The 16711-nt window shown below is 49.1% G+C and overlaps 1 protein-coding gene across 2 annotated transcripts in view; it reads left to right on the top strand.

Annotated features, from left to right (window-relative positions):
* The window catches only part of ZNF408 (zinc finger protein 408), a 5892-nt gene extending 2747 nt beyond the window's left edge, over nucleotides 1-3145 (top strand). For both annotated transcript variants that reach the window (XM_032283409.1, XM_032283410.1), the window contains one exon: nucleotides 1602-3145. In XM_032283409.1, the coding sequence (XP_032139300.1) occupies nucleotides 1602-3097 (1496 nt within the window). In that variant the 3' untranslated portion in view covers nucleotides 3098-3145. The remainder of the gene's footprint in view (nucleotides 1-1601) is intronic.
* Nucleotides 3146-16711: the final 13566 nt, after the last annotated feature.

Genomic DNA, 16711 nt, shown 5'->3' with positions numbered 1-16711 from the left:
TTTTTTTTTTTTTTTTTTTTTTTTTTTTTTTTTTTTTTTTTAAGGCGGAGTCTCAGTCTGTTGCCCAGGCTGGGGTGTAGTGACGCTGTCTCGGCTTGCTGCAACCCGCCTCCCAGGTTCAAGCGATTCTCCTGCCTCAGCCTCCTGCATAGCTGGGATTACAGGTGCATGCCACCACACCTGGCTAATTTTTGTATTTTTAGTAGAAATGGGGTTTCACCAGGGTGGCCAGGCAGGTCTTGAACTCCTGACCTTGTGATCCACACACCTCGGCCTCCCAAAGTGCTAAGATTACAGGCTTGAGCCACTGTGCCTGGCCCTTAGTAACTTTTCAAAATCTGATATAAGGTGCATCGTTCAACATGGGATAGGAGGGTGGGCATTGATGAGTATTGGGTAAGGATTATGACGGAATAGCTTAGGGTTGATAGATACAGCAAGGCTAGAATTTTCAGGCAAGGGACAGTCTTGGACTATAAATTGTCATTCAGTGCTTTCTGATGAAGAGCAATGGGTCTTCTTTGGAATAATAGTACAGGTGTTTGTAACTTTCACCTTCCTAAGAGCTTCCTGGAAGAGTAAGGAAGAGAGTAAGCTTCATACGTACAGGGTTTTCGGCCTCACATGTTTCTTCTTTCCAGTGTGGGGGTTCTTTTATTTTACAGATGAACTAGGGTGGGAAGGGGGTCTTTCTTTTTTTTGAGACTGAGTGTTGCTGTTATCAGCCCGGGCCGGAGTGCAGTGGTACAATCTCAGCTCACTGCAACCTCCACCTTCCGGGTTCCAGCAGTTCTCCTGCCTCAGCCTCTAGAGTAGCTGAGATTATAGGCACGTGCCACCACTCCTGGCTATTTTTGCATTTTTAGTAGAGATGGGGTTTCACCATGTTGGCCAGGCTGGTCTTGAACTTCTGACTTCAGGGGATCCACTTGCCTTGGCCTCCCAAAGTGCTGGGATTATAGGCATGAGCCACCACCCCTGGCCTTTTTTTGAGATGAAGTTTCATTCTTGTTGCTCAGGCTGGAGGGCAATGGCATAGTCTCGGCTTACTGCAGCCCTCCCCTCCCGGGTTCAAGTGATTCTCCTGCCTCAGCCTTCCAAGTACCTGGGATTACAGGTGTGCACCACTATGCCTGGCTAATTTTTTTTTTTTATTTTTAGTAGAGACAGGGTTTCACCATGTTAGCCAGTCTGGTCTTAAACCCCTGACCTCAAGTGATCTGCCTGTCTCGGCCTCCCAAAGTGCTTGGATTACAGGCATGAGACACCATGCCTGGCCAGAAGGGGGTCTTGAATCACATCTTAAATATGTATCTCCAGAGGGTGAACAAGGGGATCCTTCATCTGGGATGGCCTTACTCTAGTGATGATCCAGGTGGCCGGGGCACCACGGCTCTCAGGAGTGTTTCTCCAGGAGGTGCCTACGGCTAGACAGGATGATAAATAGAGTAGGTACCCCATGCTTTAGGGAAGAGATTGATATCCTTGCTCCTTCTGAGGCTCAGGGACTGGGTGGGAGAAAACATCTGTTCCTGTAATTTTCTGGTAACACCACTTGCACTGAAGCTCCCTAACCCCAGCACCCCATTCTTGCCTTGCAGATCCTGGTTCACAGTCACCCCCTGGCAACCAAGCAGAGAGTGTGGTGAGCCCTGGACTTCAGCTCCCCACCCAGGACCAACTTTCCAAGGATAGCCAGCCTCTTGGCCCCTTGCTTCAGGATGGTAACGTGGATGAGGAATACCCACCCCAGGCACAGATTCCACCTGAACTTCAGAGCAGCTCTGCTACCCAGCAGGACCCAGATGGCAGTGAAGCCAGTTTCTCATCTTCTGCCAGGGGCACCCAGCTGGATGCCTACCTAGCCAAGAAGTTACATAGCCCCAGTGATCAGTGCCCACCCAGAGCAAAGACCCCAGAGCCTGGCTTCCCTGCACTCTCCCAGAGCCCTCCTTGCCCAGCAGGAAGCTCCCCAAAGCAGGGGCGACGGTACCGGTGTGGGGAGTGTGGCAAGGCATTTCTGCAACTGTGCCACCTAAAGAAGCACGCATTTGTGCACACAGGCCACAAGCCCTTTCTTTGCACTGAGTGTGGCAAGAGTTACAGTTCAGAGGAAAGCTTCAAAGCTCACACACTGGGCCACCGCGGGGTGCGGCCCTTCCCCTGCCCACAATGTGACAAGGCCTATGGCACCCGGCGAGACCTCAAAGAGCACCAGGTGGTACATTCAGGTGCCCGGCCCTTTGCTTGTGACCAGTGTGGCAAGGCCTTTGCCCGCCGGCCCTCCCTGCGGCTGCATCACAAGACCCACCAGGTGCCAGCTGCCCCTGCCCCTTGCCCATGCCCTGTGTGTGGGCGGCCCCTGGCCAACCAGGGCTCCCTGCGGAACCATATGAGGCTCCATACAGGAGAAAAGCCCTTCCTGTGCCCACACTGTGGCCGGGCATTCCGCCAGCGGGGCAACCTGCGTGGGCACTTGCGGCTCCACACTGGGGAGCGTCCTTACCGCTGCCCACACTGTGCAGATGCCTTCCCCCAGCTGCCTGAACTGCGGCGCCATCTCATCTCCCACACCGGGGAGGCCCACTTGTGTCCCGTTTGTGGCAAGGCTCTCCGAGACCCCCACACGCTCCGAGCTCATGAGCGCCTGCACTCTGGAGAGAGGCCCTTTCCCTGTCCCCAGTGTGGCCGTGCTTACACGCTGGCCACCAAGCTGCGGCGCCACCTCAAATCTCACTTGGCGGACAAACCCTACCGCTGTCCCACCTGTGGCATGGGCTACACCCTCCTGCAGAGCCTCAGGCGTCACCAGCTCAGTCACCGGCCCAAGGCGCCATCCAGCCCACCCTCTGTGCCTTCTGCTGCTTCTGAGCCCACTGTGGTGCTCCTGCAGGCTGAGCCACAACTGATGGACACACCCAGAGAGCAGGACGTCTCCCGTGTCAGGGATGTTGTGGAGGTCACCATTTCAGAGAGCCGAGAGAAGTGCTTCGTGGTGCCAGAGGAGCCGGGCGCTGCCCCCGGCCTGGTGCTAATTCATAAGGACCTGGGCTTCAGCGCCTGGGCGGAGGTGGTGGAGGTGGAGACAGGCACCTGACACCTTCGCCTTCTGACATGGCTCCATAAAGCCCTGTGCTTTCTCGCTGTGTGTCTGCATCTTCTTTCTTGGGGTTCCCTGGTAGGGATTAGAGTCTACTGTGAGAGACAGGTCAAGGACTTCCCTTCCTGCTTAGGAAACACCAAATCGTGTTCCAAGCCTACTAGGTGAGACCTCTTCTGAAGTAGAGCTTTTTTTTTTTTTTTTTGAGACGGAGTTTCGCCCTTGTAACCCAGGCTGGAGTGCAATGGCGCGATCTCGGCTCACCGCAACCTCCGCCTCCCGGGTTCAGGCAATTCTCCTGCCCCAGCCTCCTGAGTAGCTGGGATTACAGGCGCGCGCCACCATGCCCAGCTAATGTTTTGTATTTTTAGTAGAGACGGGGTTTCACCATGTTGACCAGGATGGTCTTGATCTCTTGACCTCGTGATCCACCCGCCTCGGCCTCCCACAGTGCTGGGATTACAGGCTTGAGCCACCGCGCCCGGCCTGAAGTAGAGATCTTTGTATTGACGTCAGTAGAGCTTGCTCTGCTTCCCTCCCTAGGAATGCCGCAGGGCACGTGCTGCTACAGGCAACCGGTGAGGCAGTGGTCGTTGGCAGCGCCACTGCTGCCTGAGTGCTTCATGCTGGGATGGTCACACCCATGGAGCTCCTTGAGGACAGGCACTTCAATTTGGAAGCAAACTGAATGGCTTTTAACACTGAACACCTTGGGAGGTGGCTAGAGCCAGATCTGTGCCCTCTGTGTGCCTGGTGTAAAGGCAGCCCTGTTCAGGGAAAGATGTATTTTGCATCTACTGTGACCTGGACTGTGCTAGGTACTGGGACACAGCTATGAACATGGCAGCCAGAGGCACTACCCTTTACTGATCCACCTATGCCAGGGACAGGGAGGCAGAAATCGATGATAGTTGAAAGGGGCAGAGCTGGGTACTGTGAACTTGTTTAATAGGGCAATTTAATGTGGCCTGGGGTGCCAGGGAAGACGTCCCCAAGAAGGATAATGCTCAGCCCTTACTGTGGACCGGTGCTTTATATAATCCTCATAACAACCCTATGAGGTAGGAGTGGTTTTTTTTTTTCCTACAGATCAGGAAACTGAGGAGCAAAGAGCTTTAAGTATGCTGCCCCAGGTCACGGTGCTATGAGTGGGTTGAGATTCCAGCCCACGGAACCTCGCGCTGGAGTCAGGCTCTTTGCCGCTGCGCTCTCCTGTCCCATGTTTCAGCTGTGGCTGGATGGACGTGGAGGTGGGAGGGGAGGTGGTGAGAGACTGGTGGGTCTGAGCTACTGGGACCAGCATGGCCAGGTGGGGGAAACATGAAGAGGGAGGAGGGCTAGATCACACAGGACCACAGCTCAGGAGTTTGAACTTTATTTTCAGGACATTGAGGAGCACTTAGAAGGGTTTTGAACAGGGGATAACAGGATCCAAATTGGATTTGAAAAGACAACTAGGAAATGGATTGGAAAGCAAAGTGCAGTTGTGGGTAAGTCAATTAGGAGTCCCCAACTCTGGGAGGCCAAGATGGGAGGATCACTTGAGCCCAGGAGTTCGAGACCAGCCTGGGCAACAAAGCCAGGAGTGGTGACATGCACTTGTGGTCTCAGCTACTCAGGAAGCTCATGGAGGAGGATTGCCTGAGCCCAGGAGGTTGAGTCTGCAGGGTGGCTGGGAATAGGGTGGTAGCTGTGGACATGCAGAGACGTGGAATCATTCATCCAGCAGATGTTTACTAAGTGCTTCCTGAATGCAAGTTGTTAGGGATGTAGCAGTGACTGTCATTTCTGTGTCCACATAGCTTACCTAGTGTGGAAAAAAGATGACAAATTCATGTCAGATGATAAACGTGTTAGACGTGTTAAAAGTAATGCAGGGTGGCCAGGTGCTGTGGCTCATGCCTGTAATCCCAACTCTCTGGAAGGCCAAGATGGGAGGATCACTTGAGCCCAGGAGTTCGAGACCAGCCTGGGCAACAAAGCCAGGAGTGGTGACATGCAATTGTGGGCTCAGCTACTCAGGAAGCTCATGGAGGAGGATTGCCTGAGCCCAGGAGTTTGAGTCTGCAGTGAGCCGTGATCAAGCCACTGTACTGTGGCTGGGGTGACAAAGAATGGGAGTGGGATTAACATACAGAAGGCAGTCAGCAAAGGCCTCTGAGAGCAAGGCTTAAGCAGAGGCTTGAATAATAGAGGAGGATGTCAGGGACGAGCTGGATTCTGAGCGGGGCACAGTGAGGCCAAGCCCAGTGTGGACAGCAGGAGCCGGGAGACCAAGACAGCACAGGAGGCAATGAGGTCAGAGAGGCACTGCGGAGGCCAGCGTTAGTGCTGTGGCTGCGTGGATATGTGTTCCAGGAGGCACAAGTGACATGATTCAAACAGTGGAGAAGAGGGAGATCTGACTCAAGTTTTCTTTTCCTTTTTTTAAAAATTTTTATTTTTGCCGGGCGCGGTGGCTCAAGCCTGTAATCCCAGCACTTTGGGAGGCCGAGGCGGGTGGATTACGAGGTCAAGAGATCGAGACCATCCTGGTCAACAAGGTGAAACCCCGTCTCTACTAAAAATACAAAAAACATTAGCTGGGCATGGTGGCGCGTGCCTGTAATCCCAGCTACTCAGGAGGCTGAGGCAGGAGAATTGCCTGAACCCAGGAGGTGGAGGTTGCGGTGAGCCCAGATCGCGCCATTGCACTCCAGCCTGGGTAACAAGAGCGAAACTCCGTCTCAAAAAAAAACAAGCTCTTCCGAACTAGATTTTATTTTTTTGGGGGGGGAGCAGAGATGAGGGGAACCTCGTAGCTAGGTTCTGCCAAAGCCCTGCCCACTTTTTTTTTTTGGGGGGGATGGAGATTTGCTCTGTCTCCAGACTGGAGTGAAGTGGCATAATCTTGGCTCACTGCAACATCCACCCCCGGGTTCAAGTGATCCTTCCACCTCAGCCTCCTGACTAGCTGGGATTATAGGTGCCCACCACCATGCCTGACTAATTTTTGTATTTTTCGTAGAGACATTTTTTCACCATGTTGACCAGGCTGGTCTTGAACTCCTGACCTCAGGTGATCCACCCACCTGCCTTGGCCTCCCAAAGTGCTGAGATTATAGGCTTAAGGCACCACGCCCGGCCTCAAGGTTTCTAAAGTAAGTAAGTAGGTATCGGTGGGACCTGGGATAATTATGATTTGGGCTTGGGATGAATTCTGAGTTTGAAGTGCCTGTGGGAGGGACCACAGATAAGCAATTGGAAATACAAGCCTGGAGAGGAAAGTTGGGGTTAGAGGGAGCATCGCAGGAGTCCCTACCAAATAGGTGGTCGCTAGGGCTGGGGGAGCGGGGGGAGAATCCTGTAGGGGATGAGGAAAACTTCCCTTTGCTCTCTGAAGATTTGCTGAAAAAGTGACAAAAGGCAGATTAATAAACATTAATAGAGAAGGCATACGGATACATTAGTGTGCACAGCAGTCTTACAAAATGTAAGATTTCGAAGAAATGATCAAATAGTTGACAACTTTGTACTATTTTGAGGGAGCTCAGAGCAGGGCCCAGAACAGTTTATGGTGGTGAATCAGGAAATGGTGGCAAGACAGGTGGTGAGAGGGAGAGAAGGCCTGGCCAGCAAAGAGGGTCTCAGGATGTAAATGAAATGTCACATGTAGCAGCCGTCAGAAGGGATAAATGTTTCCATCAGACCTTTAAAGGCCTCAGACTTGGCTGGGCATGATGGCTCACACCTGCAATTCTAGAACTTTGGGAGGCCAAGGCAGGAGGATTGCTTGAACTCAGGGGTTGGAGACCAGCCTGCAAACTCCAGCACCACTATAAACATTAGCTGGGTGTGGTGATGCGCACCTGTGATCCCAGCTACTGGGGAGGCTGAGGCATGAGAATCACTTGAACCTGGGAGGCAGAGTCTGTAGTGAGCCAAGATCGTGCCACTGCGCTCCAGTCTGAGCGACAGAGCAAAACTGTCTCAAAAAAAAAATTTCCATCTTAAAGGTGTCAGACTCAGACTCTCAGTCAATCTTTTCTAGATCTGGACAAGGGAGGGCTCAGAGAAGGCCTGGCTGCATCCAAGTAGTGTTTTTGTTGTTGTTTGTTTGTTTTGAGAGGCAGTCTCTCTCTCTTGTTGCCGAGGCTGGAGTGCAATGTCACAACCTTGGCTACTGCAACCTCCACCTCCCGGGTTCAAGTGATTCTGCCTCAGCCTCCCGAGCAGCTGGGATTACAGGTGACTGCCACCACGCCTGGCTAACTTTTTGTATTTTTAGTAGAAACGGGGTTTCACCATGTTGGCCAGGCTGGTCTTGAACTTCTGATCTCAAGTGATCCGCCCACCTCAGCCTCCCAAAGTGCTGGGATTACTGCACCCGGCTCCCTTCGGTTTTCTCTGCAGATGCCAATCTCCCCCCACACAGGACAGTTTTTCAGCTATTGTATTTCCAGCCTTCCTGAATAGCCATCTTGAGCTATATCAAAGAAATATATTGTGGGGTGAAATATTTTGGTTTCCTTCAATACAGAGAGAAGGGAGAAAGACCAAGGCCAGGGTGATCCAATGCTTCAGGTTCAGTGACAGGAGGTAGGCTCATCAGGGGACACTACAAATCAGCACCCAACAAAAGAGAAAAGCCTACAGTGTGTGCCATTGAAGCTGATGGAAGAGTTTCATCAAGTGGGATGTGGTCAGCAATGTCCATTGCTGTTGAGATTGCTGAAGTTTCTGGAAGTCATTGGCAAGCTAAGGGAGAGCCGGGGGAAGCCAAATGGAATTCCCTTGAGGGGCAGGAGGCAAGAGAGATGGAAAAAACAGACTTGCTTGTTTTATAAACAGACTTGCTCTACTGTCCTGCAAAATAGGAATTGTGGTCCCTGTTTTACAGGTAAAGAAACTAAGGCTCAGAGAGGACGCCAAGATCACACCATCAGTCAGAGGCAAAGCCAGGATTTTTTTTTTTTTTTTTGAGACCCTGTCTCACTCTGCAGCGCAGGTTGAAGTGCAGTGATCTCCTCGGCTCACTCCACCTCCTCTTCCCAGGTTCAAGCAATTCTGCTTCAGCCTCCTGAGTAGCTAGGATTACAGGTGTGCGCCAACATGCCTGGCTAATTTTGTAGTTTTAGTAGAGATGGAGTTTTGTTTTGTTTTGTTTGAGACAGAGTTTTCACACTTTGCCCAGGCTGGAGTACAATGGCATGATCTCGGCTCACTGCCACCTCCCACCTCCCAGGTTCAAACGATTCTCCTGTTTCAGCCTCCTGGTAGCTGGGATTACAGGCGAGTACTACCACACCCAGCTAATGTTTTGTATTTTTAGTAGAGACAGGGTTTCACCATGTTGGCCAGACTGGTCTCAAACTCCCAACCTCAGGTAATCCCCCCCCCGACCCCCTAAAGTGCTGGGATTACAGGTGTGAGTCCCTGCACCTGGGCAATAGAAATGGAGTTTTGCCATGTTGGCCAGGCTGGTCTCCAACCCGTGATCTCAAGTGATCCACCTGCCTCTGTCTCCCAATGTGCTGGGATTACAGGCATGAGCCACCATGCCCAGCTGAAAGCCAGTATTCTAATGCGGTGGTTTTCTGGCTTCCCAGCATTTGACCACGATGTCACAGGCATCCCCGTGCCTCCTGGTTTGCCGCTGACATTAATCCAGTTGCCTGCCCAATCTGAATAACTTCTTGGCAAAGCATAAGCCTAAAATTGTCCAAGGAGCGGGAGGACAGCAGGAAATCGTGGTGATCTGTGAAGAGAAAGGCCACACCATCCGAAGTCTGAGAAACAGCAGCTAAGATTAGTTTTTATTCTGCTACCCTGTGACTTGGACTGTACACGACTTCTTTTCAACTCCGGTCTCAGGCAGGGCCACTTCAACTCAGGACTGTTCAGCAGTATCTGGCTAGTGTTTTAAGCATCCTGGGGACACACTCCTTGCCTGAAATTGAATTGTGCAGGGAGTGGGGATGCTTTGGGCTCTTGGGGAGGCCTGTCAACACCATACACACCCCCAGGCCAACAGCTGGGATGCTCACACTCCCTTTCTACATTGCCACACAGGTGGAGAATTTTTTTCTCCATTAAAGCCGTCCCTGATACACAGCAGGGTCGGAACAGAGCCAACGGATTCAAAGGCAGGTGATTTGGGAGTCTCCGCTCTGCCAACATGCATGGCTCAAGTGAGAATGGGCATTACACAGCATTGCCCAAGCTCCTCATGTTACCGTTACCCATGAGAAAACAGAGGCCTCAACACAAGTCACTTGCCAAGGTCAGGAGACCAGTCAGTAGCAGACCCAGGACAGAATTCAGGCCTTCTGACTCTAATTTAGTGCTCTTCCAGCTCAAATAAAAGGCACACCATTCTTGGAAAGACTAATCACTAGAGTATTTTTTTCACTGAGGAAATATTTTCAGGAGTTCAAGGCTACAGTGAGCTATGATGATACTACTGCATTCTAGCCTGGGCAACACAGCAAGACACTGTCTCTAAATATATATTTGTTTCCCTCTGATTTCAATATAATTTTTATTTTATTTATTTTTGTTTATTTTTTGAGGCAGATTTTTTTTTTTTGTAGACACAGTCTTGCTCTGTCCCTCAGTCTGGAGCACAGTGGCACTTACCTCACTGCAACTTCTGCCTCCGGGGTTCAAGAAATTCTTCTGCCTCAGCCTCCCGAGTAGCTGGGATTACAGGTACCTGCCACCATGCCCAGCTAATTTTTGTATTTTTAGTATAGATGAAGTTTCACTATGTTAACCAGGCTGGTCTTGAACCCGATTTCAGGTGATCCACCTGCCTTGGCCTCCCAAAGTGCTGGGATTACAGGCTAGAGCCACCACACCTGGATTGGTTTTTCGGGGTTTTTAGTAGAGACGGGGTTTTAACATGTTGGCCAGGCTGGTTTTGAACCTCTGACCTCAAGTGATCCACCTGCCTCAGCCTCCCAAAGTGTTAGGATTACAGGTGTGAGCCACTGTGCCCGGCCTATTTATTTTATTATTATTTTTGAAACAGTCTCACTCTGTCACCCAGGATGGAGTGCTATAGCATGATCTTGGCTCACTGCAACCTCTGCCTCCCAGGTTCAAGCAATTCTCCTGCTTCAGCCTCCTGAGTAGCTGGGATTACAGGTGTGCACCATCATCCCCAGCCAATTTGGATATTTTTAGTAGAAAATACCAATTTTGGTATTTTCACCATGTTGGCCAGCCTGGTCTCAAGCTCCTGACCTCAAGTGAGCCACCCTCCTTGGTCTCCCAAAGTGTTGGGATTACAAGCATGCACCACTGCACCTGACCATAATATAATTTTTATTAATTATAATGTTGAAAGTCCCTTTATTCCACGCTTTTCCTCTCCTTCACTCCAGATAAGATTATTATTATTATTATTATTTTTTTTTTGGAGACAGAGTTTCGCTCTTGTTACCCAGGCGGGAGTGCAATGGCCCGATCTCGGCTCACCGCAACCTCCGTCTCCTGGGTTCAGGCAATTCTCCTGCCTCAGCCTCCTGAGTAGCTGGGATTACAGGCACGCGCCACCATGCCCAGCTAATGTTTTGTATTTTTAGTAGAGACGGGGTTTCACCATGTTGACCAGGATGGTCTCGATCTCTTGACCTCGTGATCCACCCGCCTCGGCCTCCCAAAGTGCTGGGATTACAGGCGTGAGCCACCGCGCCCGGCCTGATAAGATCATTTTTAATGACTTTGTGTAATACTTAATTTGGATGCTTCTCTTTGCTATAGGACAGAGACACTAAGAGAATGTTGCTGGAGCCTTTTCACAGATGCAAGTCAGTCCACGCAGTGTCTACAGCTGCTGAGCCCAACGTCAGAAATCGGGGGCCCGTCGAGGCTCTTCTGTCCTGATTTGCAACTTTACTAGTGCAAGAAGAATCTTAGAATAAAAAGCGGATGCTGTTCAGAGACCTTTGGACCTGGCAAGTCATCACAGATCATAAAGAGTTCCACCTTCAGACATGTTGAGATGTGGGTTGGGGTTCTGACCTTGACTAGCTGCATCAACTTGGGCAAGTCACTTTGCTTCTGTGTACCTCAGTTTCCTCATCCATAAAATGGGGATAAATATAGTACCTACCTCATAAGTCCTACCTACCTGGTAAATGGTGAGCAATTACTAAATTGTAGGCCTAGTGTCTGTAATCCCAGTGCTTTTGGAGAAGAAGGTAGGGGAATCACTTGAAGCCAGGAGTTAGAGACCAGCCTGACCAACAAAAATAATAAAAAAAACTTAGCCAGGCGTGGTGGTGCATGCCTGTAGTCGCAGCTACTTGGGAGGCTGAGTCAAGAGGCTTGCTTGAGTCCAGGAGTTCAAGGTTGCAGTAAGCTGTGATTGCACCACTGCACTCCAGCCTGGGCGACAGCATGACCCTGTCTCTAAACATATAAAATTAGGCAGTGTGCAGTGGCTTACGCCTGTAATCCAGCACTTTGGGAGGCCAAGGCAGGCAGATCACTTTGAGCACAGGAGTTTGAGACCATCCTGGGCAACATGGTGAAACCATGTATCTACTAAAAATACAAAAATTAGCTAGGCAAGGTGGTGTGTGCCTGTAATCCCAGCTACTTGGGAGGCTGAGGTAGGAGAAGTGCTTGAACCCAAGCTACTGGGGAGGCAGAGGTTGCAGTGAGCCAAGATTGTGCCACTTCACTCCAGCCTGGGTGACAGAGTGAGACTCCCATCTCAATAAATAAATACATAAAAATATGAAATTTTTAAAAAATTTAAAAAACAAGCTGGGCATGGTGGCACATGCCTGTATTCCCAGCTACTCAGGAGGCTGAGGTGAGAGGATCACCTGAGCCAGGAGTCCAAGGCTACAGTGAGCTATGATCATACCACCACACTCCAGCCTGCTCCACTCCAGCTTGGGCAACAGAGTGCTCCCCCATCTCAAAGTAAAATAAATAAAAATAAAAAAATAAATTACTAAATTGTACTTAATAGTGTTGTCATCAGTCTTCCTAAATAGGAAGACAAGCAAAATTAAGGGACTTCACACGTGTCCTTAGGTATAGTTGTTTGGGGCAGGCCAGCCTCACCCACACAATAGTTTTCTACCTTAGGTGTGTGTTCTCTGGCTCAACTTTATGGTCCAGTGAGATCATACTCTACCAGAATGTCAGGGGACAAGGATTGTGAGAGGAGAAAGTGTTGGTCTAAAGCAGAAGTCTGGGTTTCCATCCTGGCTCTTCCACAAATTCTGCATGACTGTCCCCACTCCATTTCCTCCATGACCACACAGAGATGGGGCAGTTGAATGAAATCAATGGTTCCCAATCTTGGCTCCACCATGGAACCATTTGCTAACATCTTTTTCTTTTATGGATCCCATATTTAAAAAGATTTTTCCTAAATAGAAATGGACTTACTCATACTTTTTTTTTTTTTTTTTTGAGAGAGAGTCTCACTCAGTCACCCAGGCTGGAGTGCAGTGGTGTGATCTCGGCTCACAGCAACCTTCGCCTCCTGGGTTCAAGTGATTCTCCTGCCTCAGCCTCCCAAGTATCTGGGATTATGGGCGCTCAGCACCACACCTGGCTAATTTTTTTTTTTTTGTATTGTAGAGATAGAATGTCACCATGTTGGCCAGGCCGATTTCAAACTCATAACCTCAAGTGATCTGCCCACCTGGGCCTCCCAAAGTGCTGATATTACAGGCGTGAGTCATCGTACCCGGCCAACTTACTCACATTTTCTAGTCAAAATAGAAAACTGCTTAAGTCACTCTCTCCAGAAGAGCAAAACAAAAAAAGAAAGAAAAAAAGAAAAAATGGAAAACTGCTGATTAAATTGAGAAAAACCTAAGATTATTAACCACCTAAAAAGAAAAAATTTCAGCCAAAAGGGAAAAAATTTCATTTTTATCTTAAGGCAAATTCACAGTTTTTGAGGATTTAACAAAATATATGCAGAAAGACAAGGCCACCCTTTAGAACGTACACGCAGCCCTAGGCTTGCAAACAGCTGGATTTAATAATATCTGGTCTTCCTTTGAGCCCTGAAATTCTCTAACACTGTCTTAGAATATTTTTTTACTGTTCTCAGTGGTTATAGAGCTTTGCCTTACAATTTAGCATTGGTCTTTACCCATGATTTCGTTTGATGCCAATTTGTTGAGCAAAAATGCACCCCCCGCCCCCAGCTTTGTTATGGCCTTGCTCTTAAAGGGAAAGAGTATTTGCTTTAAGGCCAGGTTCGTGGCTCACACCTGTAATCCCAGCACTTTGGAAGGCCGAGGTGGGCAGATCCCCTGAGTCAGGAGTTGGAGATCAGCCTGGCCAGCATGGTAAAATCCTGTCTCTACCAAAAATACAAAAACTATTTGGGTATGGTAGTGCACACCTGTAATCCCAGCTACTCAGGAGGCTGAGGCAAGTAAATTGCTTGAACCTGGGAGGTGGAGGTTGTGATGAGCCGAGATCGTGCCACTGTATTCCAGCCTGGGAAACAGAGCAAGATTCTGTCCCCCCCCCGAAAAAAAGAATATCTGCTTCAAGTGTGCAGGCATGTGTTTGTGCCGAAAGGCAGGAATGCCAAACTTGGCTGTATGGTACCAACTGGGGCCAGCAGAGTTCCAAGGAGAATGAACGGTTTCTGCAGCTGGGGACGCATATCAGACCCTGAAAACTAAGCACGTGCCGGGTCCCTTGTGTTCCTGCACCCATGGTGGGGCATTAAATACCTAACCTATATTTAAGTGTTTTCATTTGTCCAAAAAATGTCTTTTTTTTTTTGAGTCAGAGTCTTGCTCTGTCACCCAGGCTGGAGTGCAGTGGCACAATCTCGGCTCACTGCAGCTTCCACCTCCTTGGTTCAAGCGATTCTCCTGTCTCAGCCTCCCAAATAGCTGGGATTACAGGCATGCGCCACCATGCCCAGCTAATTTTTGTATTTTTAGTAGAGATGGGGTGTCTCCATGTTGGCCAGGGTGGTCTTGAATTCCTGTCCTCAAGTGCTCCACCGGACTAGGTGGGGCTAGGCCTCCCAAAGTGTTGGGATTACAGGTGTGAGCCACCACACACGGCTCTCTTGTCCCTTCTTAAAATGAGTTGGCTATTTGTAAGCTGCTGATTTCTTTGGGACGTTGCCTCCATAAACTTTTCATAAAGCATGAATGATTCCACCATTCTTCCACCAAAGCTTCACCATAAAGTTGTTTGTTCTTGCTTCAATTTTAGCAGATTTCATCTTGCTCTGATAGAGGCTCACTTCAAACTGATGTCTTATCTTTCTTAGTGCCTCAAACTGCATCCTGTTCACTCATGTTATAGCAAGTTAGTATGAGTTTATTATGGTGCAAAAAAAATTTTTTAATCCATGCAGTTTTTTTCATAATACACTTTTTCCATGAAATTTTAGAAGATTTCTTGTGGATGTCTGTTGTTTAAATCACCCAGTTTACAGTATATATATATTTTTTGAGATTAAGTCTTGCTCTATCACCCAGGCTGGAAGGCAGTGGTACAATCTCGGCTTACTGCAACCTCACCTCTTTGGTTCAAGCGATTCTCCTGCCTCAGCCTCCCGATAGCTGGGATTACAGGTGCATGCCACCACGCCCAACTAATTTTTGCGTTTTTAGTAGAGACATGCTTTCACCATGTGGGACAGGCTGGTGTCAAACCAATGACTTCGTGACTGGCTTGCCTTGGCCTCCCAAAAAGTGCTGGGATAACAGGCGTGAGCCACTGCTTGGCCTACAGTAATTTTTATAGCAGCCCGTGCTAAGATAGCCATGCATGGGCATAAGAATGTCATAGACTCAGCAGGCCTACAACTGTGAGCAAAAGTCTGCAAAGAGGCCAGGTGCAGTGGCTCATGCTTATGATCCCAGCATTTTGGGAGGCCGTGGTGGGCGGATCACCTGAGGTCAGGAGTTCGAGATCAGCCTGGCCAACATGATGAAACTCCATCTCTACTAAAAATACAGAAAATAACTGGGCGTGGTGGTGGGGTGAGCCATTGCACTGCAGCCTGGGCAACAGAGCGAGACTCCATCTCAAAAGAAAAATAAAGACCGGGCGTGGTGGCTCACGCCTGTAATCCAAACACTTTGGAGGCCAAGGCGGGTGGATCACCTGAGGTCGGGAGTTCAAGACCAGCCTGACCAACACAGTGAAACCCCGTCTTTTTACAAAATAAATAAATAAATAATGAAAAGTCTGCAAAGAGGCCAGTGTTATCTCAAACTTATTTAATTTTTTCAACAATACCTTTGTGAGGTGAATGTTGTTATAATTCTGATTTTATAGATGGTGATACCAAGCACTGGACTCCTAAACCAGTGCTCTCTCTCCCTTTTTTTTTTTTTTTTTTTTTAAACAGAGTCTCTGTCACCCAGGCTGCAGTGCAGTGACTCGATTTCAGCTCACTGCACCCTCTGCCTCCTGAGGTCAAGCAATTCTCATGCCTTAGCCTCCTGAATAACTGGAATTATAGGTGGCCTAGGCCTCAGCCTCCCGAGTAGCTGGGATTATAGGTGGCCCAGCTGGGCAGATCATGAGGTCAGGAGTTTAAGACCAGCCTGGCCAACATGGTGAAATCCCATCATTACTAAAAATACAAAAATTAGCCAGGCATGGTGGTCCATGCCTATAATCCCTACTCAGGGGCTGAGGCAAGAGAGATACTCGCCTGAACCCAGGAGGTGGAGGTTTCAGTGAGCCGAGATTGCACCACTGCACTGCAGTCTGGCCAATAGAGTGAGACTCTGTCTCAAACAAACAAACATACACTTACATTATAATCCAGCAAATCCACTCCTAGGCATATACCCAACAGAAATAAGTGCTTATTTACCCCTGAAGATTTGTACAAGAATATTCATAGAAGCACTCTTCACAATAACCCCAAACTGAAAACATATCCAAACCCCCATCAACAGGTGAACAGCACATAAAATGTGCTACGTTCATTCAGTGACACACCACAAAGCATTAGAAGAAAGGAACTCCTAACATGGACAGCATGCACGAATCTTAGAAACATGTTGAGCAGGCCAGGCATGGTGGCTCATGCCTGAAATTCCAGCACTTTGGGAGGCTGAGGTGGATGGATCACCTGAGGTCAGGAGTTTGAGACCAGCTTGGTCAACGTGGCAAAACCCTGTCTCTACTAAAAATACAAAAATAATCCCAGTTACTTGGGAGGCTGAGGCAGGAGAATCACTTGAACAAGCAAGATGAAAGTTGCAGTGAGCCAAGATTCTTCCACTGCACTCCAGCCTGGGTGACAGAGCGAGACTCTATGTCCAAAAAAAAAAAAAAAAAAATCACGGTCTCACTCCATTACCCAGGCTAGAGTGCAGTAGTGCAATCATAGGTCACTGCAGCCTGGAACTCCTGGGCTTAAATGATCCTCCCACCTCGGACATCAGGCAGGCATCACCATTCCCAGCTAATTTTTCATTTGTTTTTGGTAGAGATGAGAGTCTCGCTATGTTGCCCAGGCTGTTCTCAAGCACCTGGCCTCAAGCAATCCTGCCATGTTGGCCTCCCCAAGTGTTGGGATTACAGGTGTGAGCCACTGTGCCTGGCCTAAAAAAAAAAAGTATAGGCCGGGTGCGGTGGGTCAAGCCTGTAATCCCA

This window comes from Sapajus apella, unplaced genomic scaffold (assembly GCF_009761245.1).
Source record: "Sapajus apella isolate SASKATOON/1434 unplaced genomic scaffold, GSC_monkey_1.0 scaffold14, whole genome shotgun sequence".
NCBI lineage: Eukaryota > Metazoa > Chordata > Mammalia > Primates > Cebidae > Sapajus > Sapajus apella.
Note: the sequence above shows the minus strand (reverse complement) of the source record. Positions and strands in the feature narration are given on the sequence as shown.